This window comes from Delphinus delphis, chromosome 1 (assembly GCF_949987515.2).
Source record: "Delphinus delphis chromosome 1, mDelDel1.2, whole genome shotgun sequence".
NCBI lineage: Eukaryota > Metazoa > Chordata > Mammalia > Artiodactyla > Delphinidae > Delphinus > Delphinus delphis.
In genome coordinates this window covers 122,953,165-122,975,278 of record NC_082683.1, presented here as the reverse complement: position 1 = coordinate 122,975,278, position 22,114 = coordinate 122,953,165, and the positions used below count along the sequence as shown (strand labels likewise).

The 22,114-nt window shown below is 39.8% G+C and overlaps 1 protein-coding gene across 2 annotated transcripts in view; it reads right to left on the bottom strand.

The window, feature by feature from the left end:
• MAEL (maelstrom spermatogenic transposon silencer) overlaps positions 1 to 22,114 on the bottom strand; it is a 109,195-nt gene that overhangs the window by 86,269 nt on the left and 812 nt on the right. Inside the window, exons 2-6 of one of the 2 annotated variants that reach the window (XM_060033470.1) lie at positions 9,949 to 10,032; positions 9,611 to 9,703; positions 7,708 to 7,807; positions 6,629 to 6,784; positions 5,361 to 5,402 (exon numbers count right to left, since the gene is read on the bottom strand). In XM_060033470.1, the coding sequence (XP_059889453.1) occupies positions 5,361 to 5,402; positions 6,629 to 6,784; positions 7,708 to 7,807; positions 9,611 to 9,667 (355 nt within the window). In that variant the 5' untranslated portion in view covers positions 9,668 to 9,703; positions 9,949 to 10,032. Of the gene's footprint in view, positions 1 to 5,360; positions 5,403 to 6,628; positions 6,785 to 7,707; positions 7,808 to 9,610; positions 9,704 to 9,948; positions 10,081 to 22,114 lie in introns of those variants that run through there. The other variant, XM_060033466.1, reaches the window with a different exon arrangement.

Genomic DNA, 22,114 nt, shown 5'->3' with positions numbered 1-22,114 from the left:
TGTTCACTGTAGCACTATTTCAAATAGCCAAGACAAGGAAGCAACCTAAATATCCATCAAAAGAGCAATGGATAAAGATGTGGTACACATATACAATGGAGATACTCAGCCATAAGAAAGAATATAATGCCATTTGCAGCAACATGGATGGACCCAGAGAATATTATATTCAGTGAAGTAAGCCAAAGACAAATATCATATGATATTCCTTATATGTTGAATCTAAAAAAGAAAAATGATACAAATGAACTTACTTAAAAAAGATTCATAGACTCAGAAAACAAATTTATGGTTACCAAAGGGGAAAGGTGGAGGGGGGAGGGATAAATTAGGAGTTTGGGATTAACATATACACGCTACTATACATAAAATTGATAATTAACAAGGATCTACTCTATAGCACAGGGAACTCTACTCAATACTCTGTAATAACCTATATGGGAAAAGAATCTGAAGAAGAATAGACATATGTATAACTAAATCAGTTTTCTGTATACCTGAAACTAACACAATGTTGTAAATCAACTATATTCCAATATAAAATAAAAATTAAAGAAGCAGCTGTGGTATATATATATGCATAGGACTACTACTCAGCCACAGAAAAGAACACAATTCTGCCATGTGCAGCAACGTGGATGGACTTGGAGGGCACTATGCTAAGTGAAGAAGCCAGACAGAGAGAGATCAATACTGCATGACATCGCTTATATGTGGATCTAAAAAAACAAACTAGCGAATATAGCATAAAAGAAGCAAACTCACACATATAAAGAACTAACCAGTGGCTACCAGTGGGAGAGGTGCAATATAGGAGTGGGGGAGTGGGAGTTACAAAGTACTGGCTGTAAGACAGGATCAAGAATGTATTGTACAACATGGAGAATATAGCCAATATTCTGTAGTATCTGTAAGTGGAAAGTAATCTTTAAAACTGCATAACATTTAAAAATTTAAAAATATAAAAATACATAAACACTCCCTTAAAAAAACCCAAATCCTGAGATTAGAATCCTGTGGTTCCAAATCCTGAGATTCTAAATCTCAACAAGCTTTTTGTGAAGCATGATAAACTGATTCTGAATTGTATGTGGAAAAGCAAAAAGTCAAGAATAACCACAATATTCCAAAAGAACAAAGTCAAGTAAATACGATCAAAATATCATGTTTAACATATGACATGGGCACCAAAGAACAAGCAGGTCTATAGAACAGAAGATATCAGAAAGACTCATGCATAAAATGAAACGTGATATGATACAGGTGGCACTACATATGGGGAAAAATTGATTATTCAATAAAATACACTGAGACAACTGATGATCCACATGTGAAAAAAACGGAACTGAATCTTTTCCTCACATCATACATAAGTCAATTCCAGGTGGAATAAGAACTTGGAACTATAGAAGAGAATAAATATATCTTCATGGCCTTCAAGTAGAAGGGAAATCTTAAATAAGACCAAAAAACCCCACAACCATGATGGAAAAGATACATTTACTGAACTAAAAATAAAAACTTCTGTTCATTAAAATACACCATAAAGAGAGTAAAAAAATGCAAGGCACAAACTGCAAACAGGTATCTGCACACAATTAAAACAATCAATAAAAACATATTATAAACTTCCATAAACCAAAAAAAGATGAAAAACAATCCAATGGAGAAATGGGGAAAAGACATTGTTGAGTTAACAAAAATACAAGAAATATACACAATATGTTAAATCAAAGTTCAAGCAGAATTAAATACACCATTTAAATATGTATTTATCATAAAATTATTCATAAAACAAAGGAACTAACACAAAATTCAGAACAGTGGTTCTCTTAAGAGGGAGGATGAAATCAGGGAAAAATATAGCGGTCTTCAATGATAACAGCAATGTGCTATTTCTTCAGCTGATTGATAGCAGGTGCACTGCTGATCATTAATATTCTTTCCACCTTAAGTGAATGTTATGATGTTTTTGTGTATGAAGCTTCATTTTAAAAGCTGACAGACCTTTTGTACAGGAAGCTAAAAGCAGTTTCTAAGGCTTTGCTCCTTTTAAAGCAGAGCTTCTCTCTCAAAAATCATTAATTAGTGAAATAGACAGAAGCAGAGCTGCTCTGGGGAAGTGTGGGAGAATGAGATGGGCCCAAACCTCCTACCTCCTCCCCACTCCAACACACACATACAGAACCTGCACTCCCCTTCAGAGGAACATACGGGTTGGGGGGGGGAGTCTATCAAAATCTCTTCCAATCTTGAAATTCTTCAATATTATGTGCTAAACCATAATGCCCACGAAGCCTTCGCTTGATTTCACTTGTAACTACTTCTTAAAAGGCCAGATAGCACAGGAGCATTTGAAACATCTACATGCACATTCCTTAACTTCTAATCAAATTGTAACCACATCAAATTTTAATTGCTTCAGTGTGTTACTGTATGAAACACGGTCTTTTCCTAAATATCAGCTTGATTGCACTAGCCTGGGCATTTTTAGTTATTATGTCGACATAGCTGTCACTCTAATACACTCATTTGTCTTATTTAACTGGCACATTTCTCAGGGTTATCAAATTGGCAATTTAAGACACCCTTAAATTGGTGAGCTCCAAGGATCTTAGGTTTCCTGAATGAAAAACATTGTGCTCAGTTTTAATTAGTCTGAAAAAAAACTCAAGAAAACATTCCTAGAGTCCTTAATAGGTTTGTTTCTAAGAACCACACTTTCTCTACGAATTGTGAAATTTTTTGTTCTAGTTGTGTGAAAAATGCCATTGGTAGTTTGATAGGGATTGCACTGGCTCTGTAGATTGCTTTGGGTAGTATAGTCATTTTCACAACGTTGATTTTTCCAATCCAAGAACATGGTATATCTCTCCATCTGTTTGTATCATCCTTAATTTCTTTCATCAGTGTCTTACAGTTTTCTGTAAGACCTTTCTATACAGGTCTTTTGTCTTCTTAGGTAGGTTTATTCCTAGGTATTTTATTCTTTTTGTTCCAATGGTAAATGGGAGGATTGTCAACATCACTAACCATTAGAGAAATGCAAATCAAAACTACAGTGAGGTATCACCTCACACCAGTCAGAATGGCCATCATCAAAAAATCTACAAACAGTAAATGCTGGAGAGGGTGTGGAGAAAAGGGAACCCTCTTGCACTGCTGGTGGGAATGTAAATTGATACAGCCACTGTGGAGAACAGTATGGAGGTTCCTTAAAAAAACTAAAAATGGAACTACCATACGACCCAGCAATGCCACTACTGGGCATATACCCTTAGAAAACCATAATTCAAAAAGAGTCATGTATCACAATGTTCATTGGAACTCTATTTACAATATCCAGGACATGGAAGCAACCTAAGTGTCCACTGACAGATGAATGGATAAAGAAGATGTGGCACATATATACAATGGAATATTACTCAGCCATAAAAAGAAATGAAATTATTTGTAGTGAGGTGGATGGACCTAGAGTCTGTCATACAGAGTGAAGTAAGTCAGAAACAGAAAAACAAATACCATGTGCTAACACATATATATGGAATCTAAAAAAAAAACGGTTCTGAAGGACCTAGCAGGACAGGAATAAAGATGCAGGTGTAGAGAATGGACTTGAGGACACGGGGAGGAGGAAGGGTAAGCTGGGATGAAGTGAGACAGTAGCATGGACATATATACACTACCAAATGTAAAACAGATAGCTAGTGGGAAGCAGCCAGATAGCACAGGGAGATCAGCTCAGTGCTTTGTGACCACCTAGAGGGGTGGGATAGGGAGGGAGGGAGGGAGACACAAGAGGGAGGAGATATGGGGATATATGTATATGTATAGCTGATTCACTTTATTATAAAGCAGAAACTAACACACCATTGTAAAGCAATTATACCCCAATAAAAATGTTAGAAAAAAAAGAACCACTTTCTGTTAATCAGTTAATTTGGAAAGACTGTAAAAATAAGCCTTTAAAAATAATTTTTTTAAAAATTTAATCAGAAACAAGATAAACAGTAAAGGGACATTCTCACAAATGAGTGTCTGGCACATAGGGATTCCAATGCACTCATCAGATGAGCAAACCAGAAAAAGAACTTAAGTAAAAATGTGAAATTAATTCACCAGCTAAGTTTCTATTTTTGGTTTTACCACTACCTATTTTGTCAAATAACCTCAGACAATGTAACACTTGAGATTAGCTAGGTTCACACCTCAAAGTTACAACAGAATTTTTATTCTATAATTTTTTTCATTCAAAGCTACAAACTTACTTAAAAAAACTGCCTTAAACTCCTTGTTCCAAGGCCTACAGCCCTGATCCCAGGCAAACAAAAAAAGGACTAGGACATATTTTTCACTGAGACTGGAAAAAACTCAAAGGACATAACCAAAAATGAGCCTAAAATATTCTCTTCACTTATAAAGAACAATATTTTAAGTATTACAAAACAGCTGCTTGTTATGGCAGATTTGAAAAACTTATTTCTAATTTCAAACACTTCTACTGGCTAATTGCCTACATTTTTAAGAAAAAAACTGACATTTTGAATAAAACTTAAAAAGCAAACCTATTATCATGATTTTCATTTGAATCAAATAAGAAACTGGTTAAAATCTAGTTTCTAGAAAAGAGTACAAGAGCTTAGATATACAGTCACATCCTTTGGTTGCAAAATACTAAAATAGAAACCCATTTTCCTCATCTGAAAAATTAATTCATAGCTGTTTTGCTGTATAACATTCTGTTATTTTTGAAGTATCAACTTTTTTTTTTTTTTTTTTTTGCGGTACTCGGGCCTCTCACTGTTGTGGCCTCTCCCGTTGCGGAGCACAGGCTCCGGACGCGCAGGCTCAGCGGCCACGGCTCACAGGCCCAGCCGCTCCGCGGCATGTGGGATCCTCCCGGACCGGGGCACGAACCCGTGTCCCCTGCATCGGCAGGCAGACTCTCAACCACTGCGCCACCAGGGAGGCCCAGTATCAACTTTTTATCCCTTAATTTTGAATGGATATTCCTGTGAATGGCCCTAAATCTAGGTAACCTGATACCTGTTAAAAGACCTACCTATGCACCTGGTGGGTAAAAGCCGCTGATCTTCAAGCCAAACGATATAAGCAGAAAAAAAGAAGAAAATAAAAACACAATCTCCATAAAGGGAAAAGGATATTCTCCTTTCATTCTATATAATTTTGAAGTTTTTGAGGATTACATACACCATCTACCACTTCTATGAAGATTCTCCAACAATAATTGAGGTTATTCTTCCCCCCAATCAATGTTTTATGTGTCTGTTTAAAGCAGCATCTTAACCAGGTACACACGTATTCAATGCCTATATTCTACCCCATTACTTTATACTTACTTGCAGCCTGACAATGAAACCGAAATCCTCGTGGAATTTCACCTGTAATACAAAATATTTTATTGAGAGAAGCAGAAATCTGGAAGCTCTCCGGTTGTGCTACAGTAATATTCCACAGGATAACCAAATCATAACATAGGTACTTGTTACTGCTATGTGAAATTACAGAAGATTAAACCCTCCTAGGGGACTTTTTTCCTAACCGAAGCTATTATGACTATCAAAGAATCTTGGTATATTGTCTAAGCTACTTTAAAAAGCAAGTTATTCCTCACAGAGAAAGAAATACTAGGTAAAGAAAATTTGTGCTAAAGGAATCTTAGCCAGGGGTCCACGAAGAGGCCACAGGGATTCATGAGGCCCTTGATATAGCAAGGTATTTACGTATTTCTTGGAGGAAAAAAGTCTCCAAATTCTATTTTTTAATGTTTTACACCCGTACAGAAAAAAGTAGTTTTTTGACGTGTCCTAAGCAGCAACTCTCCTAAGTGTTAAGTAGGAAAATTTTTCTTGTTATCTCAAAACAAGGAAAAGTACTGGACTGTCCTAATGAATTTTAAAGCAATTGATAAAACTGAAGATGAAATTCTTCTTTTCCCAACCTCTTCTCCTTTACTCTTCCCCCTACACATCCCTCCCACTTACCTTTAAAGGTATAGTACTCCCTTAACTACTCTTTACCAACTTGGGAATTGAATCAAATCCTATGTCTTCATTACTAATTGCTTTTGATGGGGTGGAGTAGTAGGAAGAAAAAATAATGAGAATACCCGAGAGCCTATTAAATACTACGCTATTTCCATACCTTCTCATGTATTCCTTAGAACAGGCCTCCAATAGGCATTATTCCCAATTTATAGAGCTAATAGGTTCAGAAAGGATAAGTACTTTGCTCAAGGTTATAAGGCAATAGCAAGTTAAAAACTAGTGACTGTGGAGGTGAAGGATGGGGTAAAGAAAAGAGCAAAGGTATAAGAAGCTTTCAGGAAATTCTAAGATGTAAGACTGCAAATAAGCAAATAGCAGTCTACACATTTTTCAAGCATTCTATCCACCCAACTCTAATGCTTACTTGAGGTTAAAAGACTAAACCAAAAACTCTGTGTCAACACTTAGTTCTAAAGTTTTTCATCCAATTATTATGAAGTCCTGTGTTACATTAAGAACTTACCTACACAACTGCTTTTAATAAAAATACTATTATCAAATAAGGTCAATATAAAAGACAACTTTTAAAGATCTAGCATCTACTCTAACTGGCCACTTACCAGGATTTATAAAGCTGTGGAAATCTGCCATAATACCTTCTTGGAGAGAATATTTAACACAGCCTATTTCACAAGGGAGGAAGCGCTGTTCACAGTGAGGAGGTAGCTCGCCATGGCTAAAAATGTTCAAAAAATAAAAAATGCCTCCAAGGACAGCTTAAAAAAAATAAAAAAGACAACACGAAAAGATGAGCATTTCGCATTTACCCCTTTGACAAAACCAAAAGTTTTAGAACCTTTCTCCTTGTGTTCCTATATCCCTAAATGAGCTGGAAAAGAGAAAATAAACCAGCTATACCAGGTAAATTAATCAATTTTTATAATTACACTTATCAAGGATTAAAGTAGTAACCACTCTTTGCATGAAGTAACAAAATTATTCAAACTTGCAGCCAGCTCTACGTAATTTAGCTGTACATAAGCCCTGAATCTCAGGAATGACTTAAGAAAAGCTGTGACCCATACTCAAGAAATATAAGGGCTAGGTAAATAAAACTAAGTACAATCTGTAGAAAAACTGATATAAACTATGGACAATTTAGTTCACTCTTTACTTTTTACCAATATACACAAGACCACTTACAGATTCTCTAAAGAAAGAAAGAAATGTGAGAATGTAAGGAGGTATTATTTACCAGGATTGGCCACACTTAAGACTGCTGAAGATTAAATTTTTAACAAAGAACATATTTAATAAAAAACAGCCAGAAGGAATAGGAAGGACTCTGATTAGCTATGTTTTTATCTAGGCTAGCTCAATTTATCTTTACTTTTATAACAACTGTATGTAAGTGTCTAGCTATAAACACTTAAATCCAAAAGTATGTTTAATAACATATGAAGTGGTAGAAAACGAGACCAGATTTTTGCAAAAAAAAAAAAAAAAAACTCCAGTGTTACTTCAACGAAAGCACATTACCCGATCTTTTACAACTTTAGTGCCATCGTGTTCAAACACCTGTAGTCAATTACTTTGAAAGGCAGAATCAAAATGAACAGAACACACGTTTACTGATCAATATATCATAGTATTTTAAGCACCCAAATTTATCTAAGCAAACATTTTAGGATTACTCTACCTTGATCACTTTTTAGAGACAAGCCTGACATATCCAGGGGTGAAACATTCTGCTTTGGTACAAGCATGCCTGGCCTCCTCAGTGGGGTGGAAACAGGTTTCTAAAGAAAAAGGTAATCATTGACCACATACTTAAACTCCCGCTGGGCACTTTATACCATATATTTAAATTTAGTAAAATAACTGCAAAACAACCCACAGATTACTTTGGTAACCTCTCCACGCCAATAAACCCAATGAGTATATAAATAAATAATCGTCAACAAAACCAACACCCAAAGGCAGACAATGGCAAAAATCTATAAATATTTTGTATCAAAAGGCTGAGTGGTAAATAACCACTCCAATTACTGCTGAAAGCCATTTGCCCACTACTGATAATCTAAACTAATCCTACTGGGTCACACAATACATGCCTGTCCAGTGGCCAAAAAAATATCATTTCCCAGGACTTCCCTGGTGGCGCAGTGGTTAAGAAACCACCTGCCAATGCAGGGGGACACGGGTTCGAGCCCTAGTCCGGGAAGACCCCACATGCCGCGGAGCCACTAAGCCCGTGCGTCACAACTAGAGCCCACGAGCCACAACTACTGCAGCCCGCGTGCCTAGAGCCCGTGCTCCGAAACAAGAGAAGCCACCGCAATGGGAAGCCTGTGCACCACAACAAAGAGTAGGCCCCGCTCACTGCAACTAGAGAAAGCCCGCGCACAGCAACAAAGACCCAATGCAGCCCAAAAATAAATAATTAAAAAAAAAAAAAACATTTCCCAAAGTACTCTAATATTATTTGTTCTTCACTCAAAGTAAAAACCAGATTGTGCTGACTCCAAGTCTCAATGACGTAAACATACAACATGGCTTTCATTTTGAGGGGAGATGTCTTAAGACACTGTAGTGAGAAGAAAAAAAAAAATTATGGTTTACAAGTACAAATTCAACTGATTAGAGCGTCTACTCAAACATAAAGCCATAAAATAAAAATCTCTCAAACCTAAAACAAGCAAAACTCTCGAATTTCAATCCAATATTAACAGTTTATAATAAGAATAGAATTTTTGCTATGTAAGAATGGGAAGAACACAGAGGGAGGGGGGAAATTCCACAATTACCTTGCCTTTTCTTGATATGAATCAGCACCAAATTTTATTTAGTGCTTTAACATCCTGCTACACACAAATTAACCCAAATAAACTTTATACAACTCTTACCTGTAAGACACAAACGTTCACAAACATCCATAAATCTTGTTATTTCCATACTTTAAACACAGGAACTGGCCTTGTTCCAGGTGTCATTCAAAAAGAGAGAGGGGGGTCTTCCCTGGTGGCGCAGTGGTTGAGAGTCCACCTGCCGATGCAGGGGACACGGGTTCGTGCCCCGGTCCGGGAAGATTCCCACAGGCCGCGGAGCGGCTGGGCCCGTGAGCCATGGCCGCTGAGCCTGCGAGTCCGGAGCCTGTGCTCCGCAACGGGAGAGGCCACAGCGGTGAGAGGCCCGCATACCGCAAAGAAAGAAAAAAAAAAGGAGAGAGGGGACCAAACTACTTTCAAACATTTGAAAAAGGGTTCTTAAATCATAACGGAGTTGAAAGAGACCCTTAGAGGTCACCTAGTACAAACCCTAAATATCAACGCTCCCTTTGCTAATCACGGTCTACTGGGTGCAGGTTTTCTAATGGGATTTTCCCTGGCCTTCACCATCAAATGATACCCAGGTGTGCCCTAGTACCGGAGCCTGCCATTTTTTTTTAGCAGGCATTCTCTTACATGAGGAAAAAAATGAAAAACTCTTCTTTGCATTCACCCAAATCACCCAGTCATCTACCATTGACATTCACTCATCCAGCATTTACCGAGCATGCCTACGTGCAAGGCAGGTGACTGCTCTTCTCTGGCTAACTTTACCTGCTTCTCCGAAGGCCCAGAGTTCTTCCCCTGGGCAGCCCTCCACTCTCGAGCCATTTCTGCATATTTCTTCTTTTCCTCCTCCCTCAGGAGCTTGAGGAGATAGAAGGGGGAGACAAGCAGCAGCAGTGAGGGCCTACTGCCCAGGGCCCAGCTTGTATGCCTGCACATTACAGGGAGGCGGAAGCGGCGTCGGTTGCCATGAGCCGCGGAAGGGTGGGGGTGGGGGTGTCCCTCCCCCTCCAGGAGGGGCCCAGGGGTCACTGGCCTCCTCGAGTCTTGTTTCCCTCCCATTTGCTCAACAGCCCGACCCTGGGCTCACTGGCCTCCAGCCTTACCGCCCAGTCAGCGGAACAGTAGGGGATGGCGTCAGCGACGTGAGCCACGGGCAGGCCTCTCCGCCGTAGTTCGGGGATCTTCTCCTGCACGAAGAAATAGTAGGAATTGCGACTGGCCCTGCGGTTAGGCATGGCGGGCGTGGTACAGGCCTCAAGGCGGGCCAGAGACAGTGCCACCCTCACCCGCCCCCGTCCGGCTCACGCTCTTTAGTAACCGAGGTGGAGGCCTGCGCGCGCAGGTCCGCAGCTCTCAGCCAATCAGGGCACGGTGCGCAGGCGCATTGGCCTCACCAGGAGAAAAACAGCCCGAGACTGTAAGATTCTCCCTCTTGCGGCCTTGGGGGCGGGTGGGGGCGGGGAGAGGTCACAGGTGAGGAGTATTCTGATTGTCTGGCAGGAGTCGTTGGCGGAGGTCTTATCACCTGGAAGGCTTGGAGCAATTTCGGTATATTATTGCGTAACATCCATCAAAATAGGTAGAGAGAAAGAGGACCAGCAAGTGCTTCAGATTCTTCGATGTTTTACAACTGTAAGGGGCCAAATCTGTGCTGAGAATTGTGAAAGGTATTGGGTGGGGGGACAGAGTGAGGAACACGACTAACGATCTTTTCCCTCAAGAAGTTTACAATCTAAGGATGAGGGAGGCGGGTAAGATGATGAAAACCACCGGTATGATTTGATTTGGGTTTTCCCCATTCTTAAATGACATTATTGTTTCAAAGAACATGGTTTTCAAAAACGCAGTTTTTCTTAAGTGTTTGGAAGGAAACATACAGTAAGAGGCTGAGATTTTAAATAATGTCTTTGAATAAAGTTTTATAGATTTCCTCATAAAGGTCTGGTTTCTTTATTTTTTGGTTGTTTTATTCCTAGAATATATTTGGAACTCTTATATGTATTTCTTTTTTCCATTATATTTTCTAATTAGTTAAAGCTGGTGTGTAGAGAAGGTATTGATTTTAGTGTTAATCTTGTGTATTTAGTCACCCTGCTGAGCTCTCAAATTGGTTCAAATAGTGCCAGTCGATTTTCTTGGATTTTCTAGTAATATGTGCTTCCCGCAGAAATTCCTATCTGTGTTCAGTTTATTGAGTATGTGTATACGTGTTGTATGTATATGTTTTAAAATCAAGAACAGGAGTTGAAATTTTATTAAATGCTTTTTGTGCATCTTTTCAGATGACCATATGGTTTTATCCTTTAATTGGTTAGCTCAATAAATGATATTGCTAGATTTTTCTAATGTTAAAGCATCCTACCATTCCTACTACTATAACCTCTTATTGATCATGCTTGGCATTGCTTATTTTTTAAAGCATACTTAATGTGGGATTTTTGCTTCCTTGATTGAAGTGATATTAAATTACAGATTTTTTTCATGATATCCTTACAAAATGTTGGTATCAGCGTTGTAATAGCCTCATAAAATGAACTGCTATCTTTGTTCACTTTGAACAACAGATGGAATTATCTATTCCTGGACACTTTGGTAGAACTTCACTAGTAAAACTCTTTGATCATAGTATATCTTTGGAGGGTGGGGTTGACCTTTGATTACCATTTCAATACTTTGCATGGTTATTAGTCTTTTCAGGTTTCCTACTTTTCCTTCAACCAATTTTGGTAATTCATTACTTTTTATAAAATTGTCTATTTCATTTAGGTTTTCATTTATATTGCTGTAAAATGTTGGCAAGAATGTGACACAACTAGAATTTTCATACAGTGGCAGTTTCTTACAAAGTTACACATACATTTATCATAGGACCAAGAATTTCCACTCATTTAGGAGAAATGAAAAAATATATCCCCCTGGAAATGAATTTCATAGCAGCTCTATTTATAAGAGCCCCAAACTGGACAACCCAAGTGTTCAATAAGAGATGAACTGATTTAAAAATTGTGGTATATCCATAGTAGACTGCTATTCAGGAATGAAATGCAATGAACTATTGATATTCAACATGGATGAATTTCAAGATAATTTTGTTGAATGAAAAAAGGCATACATAAAAGGATAGATACTGTATGATTCCACTTATACAAAACTCAAGAAAAGGCAAAACTATCATTTAGAAATCAGATCAGCAGTTACCTAGGGCCAAGAGGTAGACAAAGGGGATTGACTGAGAACTGACAAGAGAACTCCTGGGTTGTCAGAAATACCTTGATTGTGGTGGTAGTCGTTACAGGTGGCATATAGTTGTCAAAACTCCTCAAATAATACATTTAAAAGGTGTGCATTTTATTGTGTGTAAATTATACTTCAATAAAGTTGATTTAAAAAACAAAATTTATTGGCATAAAATATTTGCTTGTAATTTAAAATATACATAATTCCTAATGTTATTTATACCTTGTCTTTTTTCCTCTTAATACTTGCCAAAGTTTATTTTATTGATCTTAAAAAAAAAACAACTTTGGGTTTTATTGATGAACTTTACAGTTTTCCTATTTCTTTTTATTTCTGCTTTTAAGTTTACAGAGTCCCTCTTTCTATTACTTCAGGCTAGTTTGTGGTTCTTTTTCTAGTTTCTTGAATAAAAAACTTCAAGTATTTTCAATTTCTGTTTACTATCTTTCTAGTTTTCTTATTTTTCCTTTTTCTGCTTTAGTTGAATTGATCAGTTATTTTTTGCTCTACTTTCTCTTACATTGGTTTCAAGTTATGCATTCTATTTTGCTTCATTCAGTAGCTACCCATATTTTTAAGACACTTGTTTTATTTTATTTTTTTAAGACACTTGTTTTAAAACATATTTTTATAACAACTTATACAGTTAATAGGTACCCATTACCTATTAGACAAATAGACCCATTCTTCCCAAATAGACAAGAAGCTTAGAAAGCTATTGCTTCCCCTCACTTAGTATCCCAACCCACTGCTCCACCACCCCACTGCCATCTCCCATGTTATTATCTGGGATTTTAGTTCCAGACTGCTTTTTTATACCAATGTTGAGACATGATGGAAGTACAGTAAGTTAAATACATATATCCTAAGCACACAACTTGATGAGCTTTAACATATGTGTACGGCTGTGAAACCATCACCACCATCAAGATAATGAACATATCCACCCCCAAAAGTTTCCTCACTACCCCCCTTAGGCTGCTTAAAGTTGCCCCATAGTTCACTAATATTCTTTTCATTTTTTTCCCTTCAGTCTTTGTTCTTTGCATTTTATTTTGCATTTTCTACTGCTATTTCTTCATGTTTACTAATCTTTTCATCTGTAGTGTCTAATTTGTTACTAATCCCATCTAGTGTATTTTTTGTATCAAATCATTTAGTTTTCATCTTCAGAATTTGATTTAAATCTTTTTTATATCTTCTATATTTCTACTTAACATGGTCTATCTGTCCTCTGCCTTTAACATGGAATGTAGTTATAATAAGGAATATAGTTATAATAAGTACTAAATGTCTTTGCCTACTCATTTCATCATCTGTCATTTCTGGGTCTGTTTCTATTGGTTGATTTTTCTCCTTATTATGGGTTGTGTTTTGTCCTGCTTCTCTGTAAGCTTGGCAATGCTTGGTTGGATGACAGTTGTAAATTTTACCCTGTTGAATGCTGCATATTTTTGTATTCTTATAAATATTCTTGTGCTTTGTGTTATGTTATTTGGAAACAATTTTAGTCTAGTTTTTCCTTCTTTTGAGGTTTGCTTTTATTATTAAACAAAGGTTTGCTTTGTTATTCGGAATCAGAGCAACCTTTAGGACTAATTTTCTCCTCTGCTGATATAACACCCTTCTGAGTACTCTTCCTGACAACCCATGAATTTAGAGGTTTTCCCACTTTGGCTAATGGAAACACAGACTATTTCTAGCCCTGTGTGAATTTCAAGGATTGTTCCTTCTAATCCTTTCACGTTGTTCTTTCCCTGGCACTGTATAGTTTCCTCCCACACATGCACTGATCAGTATTCAGCTGGAGCTCCAAGGGAGATCCTCAGCAGATTTCCAGAGCTTTTTATTCGTGCTGCTCTCTCTGTCTGGTACTCTGCCCTGTGAACTCTAGCCACCCTGGCCTACCAGACACCCAACACCATCTCCTTAACCCAGGGAGACCACAGGACTCTGCCTAGGTTACCCCTCTTGATGCTGCATTCTGGATCCTCTCTCTAGGCAACAACCTGGGGCAATCACAGGGCTAACCCTGTTTCTGTTCTTTCAAGGATTACTCATCTCTGCTTCCTGATGTCCAGTATCTGAAAACATTGTTTCATATATTTTAACCAGTTTTTTAGTTGTTTCAGGCTGCTGGATAAATTCATTTCCTGTTACTCCATCTTGGCCAAGATCGCTTTATCTTATTTTAAAAATTCAAAAGAATATTTGGATTTAACTGTTAAATGTTTAAATAGGTGATCGGAGGCAAACCTCTCCGAGGAGGTGCCACTTAAAATGAGAAAGGATGCAAAGGTACGGAGCTAGTCATGCGAAGAGCTGAAAGAAGAGCATTCCAGACAGAGGGAACAGCACATGAAAAGGCCTCACGCAATAAAGAATTTGTTGAATCCTCAGAACAGATGGAAGACTGGTTGGTGTTGCTGAAGTGTATCCAGTCAGGTGGAGAGTGGTGCATGCTGAGGACAGAGTGACCAGCAGAGATGTGGGCATGGCCAGTGTCAGGGGTGCAAGTATTACTCTAAGGACGTGGGTGGTCATTTAAGGGATTTTTTAAAAGTGTCATTATATAGTTTACAGTTTAAGAAGGTCACTCTTGATGCTACTGGGAGAACAGGTTCAAATCAGCAAGAATGGTCACGAGGAGATGAGTTAGGAGGCTTCTTCAGGAGTCCACGTGAGATGATGATGACCTAGAACAGAGACATGGAGCAGACATGGAGAGGTGAGGACGGTTTCAATTGTACTTTGTGGAAAAACAGAACTAGCTGATGGATTGGCTGCAGAAGTAAGAGAAAGGGAGGAATCCTAGGGTTTCGACTCGGGTAACCCAGTGGCAAGTGGTGTCTTTTTGTAAAATAGCGAGGACTGTGCTAGTGCCAAAGAGGGTCCAACGCGCCTCATAATTCTATTACCTCCTCCTCTCCTTCTTTGATACAATTGATTTTTTTTCCAGTTTTACTTAAGTAAAGTCCTATGTAAACAGAACAGTTTTTCTCTTTTTCCAACCACATTGATCTTCCTATTCAGAAATTCTAGAGGGGGGCAGGTTTTTGTTGGGGCCGGAGGGATCAAGAATCCAGTTATGGACATGTTACTTTTGAAATGCCTATTTATACAGTCAAGTGGAGATGTCAAGCAGGCAATCGGCTAAGTCTGGAGCTCTGGGCTAGAGATAGAATTTGGAAGTAAGCCACATAAAGCTGGTACTTAAATTCATGGAAATAGATGCGACTGCTTAGGCTGAGAGTGAAGAGAGGAAAAACGGATCCAGGATGGAGTCCTGAGGAACACCGACATTTAGAAGTCAGTTAGAAAAAGAAAACCCAGGAAAGGTAAGGAAGAAGGAATGTCTGAGGAAGCAGGGAGAAAACCACGGAAACTAAGAGAAGAGTTGCTGAGAGGAAGTGCTTCATTCATGTAACAAATATTAAGAGTCTGCTGAGTGCTAGGCTCTATTTCAGGCACGATAATAAGTTGAACAGAACAAACCTAATAATGAGGAAGGCAGACAATAAAGAAAGAAACAACTATGTATATAATAAGATGTCTGAACATCTTATTGGACAATAAGTCCAATGAAGAAAGATAATACAGGATAAGGGAATAGGGACGGATGGAGGGGACAATTTTAGGGCGGTCAGAAGAGCCTCTATTTGAAGAAATGAAATTTAAGCAAACACTGGAAGTGAGGAAGCAAACCATGAAGATGTCAGGCAAAGAGCGTTCCAGACCAAGGGAGTAGAAAGTGCAAAAACTCCAAGGTGGGCACACGTCAGGGGTGTTTAAGGAATAGCAAAGTAAGTCTGTGGTTGGAGTGAAGTGAGCAAGGGGGAGAGCAGAGAGGATATTGCAGAGGGAGCTTGGGCCAAATCATGCAGGGCTTATAAGGTCACTGTGAGGATTTTCGATTTCAGTCTAAAGGGGTGAGAAGCCATTGGAAATTTGGATGGCTTCTACTTTTTTTTTTTTTAAATATTAAGTATGAGGTGTGATTTTCAGCTGAGCATTATGAAACCACCCCAAAAGAAACAGCATTTTAGGAAAATGTTTTTCCTCATGCTATTTTTGTCCTGATGCTAGTTTAAATTAAGGCCCTGACATTACGGTTAACGTGCATCCTCCAACCCGTGCTAATAATAATAGTAATAATAGCTAACATTCATTGAAAGCTACCGTGTCAGACTCCCTGCTAAACACTGCACAGCGTAATCTCGTCTCTCCTCTTCATAACAACCCTATGAAATAGATTCAATGATCATCCCCATTTTGCAGAGTGAGAAATTGAGGCTCAGAGTGGTAAAGTGCCTTCCCCAGGCCACACAGCCCATGAGCGGCTCTGACCTCTGTGAGACCCCTGCTTCTTTAACATAAGTATTCCAAGTTGTTCATTATAGGTGCTCAAGGATGTTTATTACACGGTGCTTTGCCAAAGCAAAAAAGGGGAATCTCCAAGTTCCCCATCATCTCTAGATATTGCCTGAATGCACACCACATTCTTGAGTAACTCACCCTGAAGTCTGGTGATTCCTTGGCTTGCTCAGTCTATACACACGCAACCTGTTGTCAGGTCACGTGGATTCTACTTCTTGTGTCTCCCTGTAATGTCTCTCTTACATACTATTTGCTTCTCATTCCTGCCACGCTATAGCTTAGTTCTGGTACTTGTTCCTTCTTGGGCTCTCCCATGGAAGAGGCCTCTGCCTGTTGTCTCTCTTTCCACCAATACATCCTACATCCTGTGGCCACAATAACTTGGCTGACATACAGGTCTGATCTTGTTCTTCTGCTTAGATATCCTTATGGGTGGTCCAATGCCTGCAGAGTTCAGTCCAGACCTGATAGCCTGGATCACCTTGGTCCGACCTCAGCCAACTTTTCCAGCCTCATTGCTGACTCATATTCCTGGCAGCTGGCCCCACTCTCATCTCGGCCCACTGCTTATGCATCTGCACTACCTCCTGCTCCATTTCTGCTTTTAGAAATTCTGCCCAGATCATGTTTAAGACTTAGCTCAGGGGTCACCTTTTCATGAAGACATCTCTGACCAGCACTCCAGACGGGTAACTGACCCCTCTCCCTTTGTTCCCAAACCATACCTAGAACATGTCCTAATATGGGCCCTGTCACACTATCACATTTAAAGGCCATGTGTCTGTCTCTCCCCCACCCCAACACACACACACACACACACACACACACACACACACACACACGGCTACAACTCAACTGTAAGCTCTTTGACAGAAGAGGCTATGACTCATTTGAATTCCTACTCATCTTGAATTTCTAGACAGCATAGTATCTAAAATACAGTAGGTGCTCAGTGAATGTGTATGGAATAAATAAATGAATGAATTCAAGAGAGAAGAGAAGATGAGGAAAAGGGAAGAAGGCCCTGGAACAGGTTGTAATTAATTAGACAGAAATACATATTGATCATCTCTGTGTATAGGGCACCCACTCAGAATCGGGTAGGAGTACAGAATTAACGATTCAAGAGAGAGCCTCACCCCCCAACTCCAACACAAAGGTCAAGGCTTCTGTTCTTTAACACTAGCTTTCCAGGGCCCGCAAATGACCCTTCCGTTGCTAGAGCTGCTTCCCTTCGTGCTGTTCAGTGTTCTGACTCTGTTGTTCCAGCTGCCTTACCTGCCTGTTTTCTGGGGGTGAGGTCATTGGATGACATACTTATTCTGGCTCACTTCCCTCTCTTGGGCTCTGTCTTTGACCCGTGCCAGGGGAGAAGGCCTCTAGGAGAATGCTTAGGGCTGAGAAGCAATCTTCTGGCTTAATCGCCAAGACCTAGAATCCAAAGCCTGGATAAAATACAGAAAGACAGGCCCCCTTCATCATTCCCCCTTTGGGCTAAAGGATGCTGCTTGATCACTGGAATCTGCTCTGCTGCTAATCTGGGGGGCTGTTGATGCTGTGCTGGTTTCCTAAGGAGGCTAACACTGAAACAAAAACAAAAGCAGAAACTGGAGATAGGGCTTCTAAAAGAGAAGCAGCCTTACTTCATCTTTGGCTCTGTAACTCACAGAGAAATTATAGGATGAACTGTCAGTCACTAAGGGCTCCCAGGGCTTCAACTGCTCATAATTAACTTGATTAACAGCTCATGATTGAGACAGAATGAGTGCAGGTGTACATTTGGGGGCTTTGTATCTGGCTAAAGATACAGGCCTGATAAAACACCCGTCACACCTTCCTGGTGACTCTCTCCTTCCTCCAGGGATGTCCTAGAGACTGAGTAAATTGTGGCACAGCTGTATCTTTTGTCCAAGCAACTCTTTCTTCATTGTAGAACTATTAGAGCATGTAGAAAATCTAAAGAAGAAAATATAAATGAATGACTATCCTACCTGAGATAACCATTATTACTCTTTTGTTGCTTCCATCATCTCTTTTAAATACATTTTCCACATTTGAGACCATGCCCTAAATATGGTCTGATGTTCTGCTCTTTTTGTCTGCACATTATCCTTGGGTAGACCTCTGTGGGGAAAGCATAGAGAGCTAGCTCAGGTGGGAGCCGCCTACCATTGGTGGGGTCTGGCCTCAGCACGGGGCAAGCAGACATCATGGAATTCTGCCCCCACTGCACCACCGCAGTTTGATTTGAAGCCTGAGACAGCACGCTCTTGGGTTAAATCTGCTTCAAGTATGTGAAATTTTCAGTACATGCTCCCAATCTTTTACTTATTATATACTTACCACTGTTCTTGGCAGTAGAGCTTTTTAAAATTCTTTGGCATCATGTGCTTTATATTTGCATTTCCTTTCTTTAAAGCATTTTCTTAATGAAACAATTTATTCTGCAATATGAAATGGCTTCCAGATTGAAAATGTTTCCAGTTTCCAGTACAGGGTGCCTAGAGTCTCCAGTATTTGTTTGTTTGTTTGTTTATTTTAGTTTATCACTTTAATTTAGATTTTTGTAAAAAAATTATAATTCATTGCAGGTGGTTTTGAAGATATGGGGGATGGGGAACATTAACAAACTGAAAAGGTAGCCCAAGGGAAGGAAAGAGGAACAAAACTTAGGTAAGAAACATGGTATCTGTTTTAAAGTCACACCTCATAGATTCCTCCTGGAAGAACAGATCAGAGAGAAGTAGAAATGTGATATTATCTGTGTGCTTTAAAAAGATCTACGTTCAGCAGAATTCATGTGCATGCATGCCTATGTGCCTGCAATGAAATCATGTTTTAAAGAGGATTCAGCTGCATTATATTTATAACTATGTGGTTGCTACCAGCTACCAGCCTGTCTCCTTGCGGTGGTTCACTTCTCTTTTCTCCATGTCCTAATTCTGTTCTAAAGGGTGCAACTTTGGCAAAGCCGCCCGTCAGTCCACACCCACTCCCCATCATATACAATTCCAGCTGTGGCTTCCTGGGAATCCTGATCTGGTCCCACACAGGCCTATATTCTGACATTTTGTCTCTGGTTGCAGCAGAACGTTTGAAGTGTTGGGGATCCGGACCCTTCCCTTGGCGGTGAAAAATTCATCTCTATGGGGGTCCTGTCCCATTTGGCCAGGATAAACGGACCACTGGAGCTTAACCAGATCTGAATCTGAGGCTCATTTGCAAACATCAACTCAACAGCCTCCCAGAAAAACAAAAAAGTGATTAAGTAATGCTTCTTAAACATTAGTGAGCTTCAGAAGAATGTGAGGAAGGCAGTTAAAATGCAGATTTCCAGGTCCCACCCAGAATTTCTGATCTCATAGTTCTTAGTAGAGACTGGTAATCTGCATTTAAGCAAACACTTTTATGTGATTCTGATGCCGAAGTTCAAACACCACACTTGGAAGAGCACCAGGGTTCTGATGTCATATCCTGCTACCTCCACCAATACAGCAAAATAATACCATTGTCCCACCCTCCTCCTACCTCCATCCTTTAGGCTGCATGTTTTGAATCATCAGGTGTACCCTTAAAGTTCCTCTTAACCCTCCATCACCTTGGTAATAACATGCATTAGGGAGGGGTACACACCATGATTTAGTCCAGTTTAGCATCTCCTTAGGGATGGCCCAGGCTCCACCCCCTCAGGAAGATGCTGATCAACCGTATCTCTCTAGCTAGAAGATAGACATGCAGTGTGCTACACAGAAAATACATTCCCTGGATGGTGGACCAGGCCCCTGCATTCTATGATCCACTCTGGCACAAACTCTTCCCCAAGTGCCCTGACTCCTTGCTGACAAACAAACACCAAGCACACATTCAAAGCTCACTTCTGTGGGCTCTCCCTTTCCACTTTCCATGCACATCCAGGTTCCCTTAGCTTAGTCCATCCCCCATTTCCAATTTCTCAACTCTAATGTCCAAGTTTTGGATAAAATACCATCGTTATGTATGCTTAAATACTAAACACTATTCAAACTCTTATGCTGTGTGTTCATGGGCACATATGCATATACACACACACACAGTAAATGTGTGTAAATAATTTGTAGATGATACAAATACATCATCATATCAACGCTCTGGTCTAGATGTCAGTTTTTGTTTTTTTTTTAGATGTCAGTTTTATAGTGCAAAGGGAATATGCTTTGAGCCACAAGATCTCAGTTCAAATCCTACCTTCGCCACCTGCTAGCTACCTGATCTTAAGATGATTAAATTCTCTGGGCCTGAGTTTCCTCATTAGGATTAACCGAGAAAGCTTGTGAAACATCTAGGACTGCATCTAGAACCTAATAGGAAACCCACAAATGTTAGGTATCTCCTTTATTTCGATTTTCCCCTTCCTTCCTTCCTTCCTTCCTTTCTTCCTTCCTCCCTCCCTTCCTTCCTTCCTTCCCTCCTTCCTTCCTTCTTTTGTATATGAAAGAAAATAATCCTCCAAATTTCTCTCACACAGCATATTAGTCAGGGTTCTTAATTGCAAGCTTCAGAAATCATCTCTGGCCAAAATAAGCAAAGAGAGAATTTACAAGAGGATATGGGGTGGCTCACAGAATTGCCAGGAAGTCTGAAGAGCCAGGTGTAGAAAGTGAGCTGGAACCCAGAGAAGCTACACAACCAGGAGCACAGCCAAAAACCGCACATCACAGTAGTCTGATGGCCTGACCTCTGCCATGGCTGGCCTGTGAACACTGGACGCCAGCTGCCCACCTCAGCAGCAAAACTGATTCTCCGCTGACTCTGCTTCTTGCCTCATGTGCTCCAGGTTCAAAAAGCTCTGAGTGAGAGGGTCCCCAGTTGGGGAGACTGCTCTAGATTTTTTGGCTTCCATAGCTGGGATTCCTCGAAAATAAGAAGGGAATTGCGATGTCAGGCAGCCATGAAAGACCAGAGTCAATTCTCACCATTTCTGATGTTCACATCTCATCTCCGTTTCACATATACATTCATTCATTCCTAAGCACCTAGAGTCTCTCTCCAGGAACTCTCCTCAAGCCTAGAACCACTCTGTTTTCAGAGGAATTTTCTACCTTTCTGCCTTGTCTCCTTTCTTTCCTCTGCCCAGAATTCCCCCTGACCTGTCCCCTTTCCACCCCCCATCCCTCAATAGCACAAATCTTGCCCATTCTGCAAATACCAATTGGGATGTTACCCCTTCTTTACTGTGGTGTTGCCCACTCTCCCCCACTCCCCACTAAACTGCTCCTTCCTTCATGTTCTGAGGGCCCTTTCTCCAGATCTCCATCATAGCATTTGCTCTGTTTTACTACCAGTATGTGTTTTGTGTTCAATGTGCTGATCTACCTCCCTCTCCGGGCCCCAAGATGAGGCCCCTTTATGGCAGGAAGTCTGTCTTCCTCATCTTTGTAGCCTTGGTTCTTAGCACCTAGTAGATGCTTAATATGTTCGTTAACATACACATTTCTCGGTTGTCTCGAAACACATACATTTAGAATCCTTTCCTACACACACAAGATCCTTTTAAGAAACGGAGTAATCCATGTTAATGCGTCCTGCAAACTGTTGTACAAATGCGCCTGATTTTAGCCAAAAGGCCGAGAAGCGATTAAATGTTGTACAAATGTGAGCCGTATAATTGTTCATTTC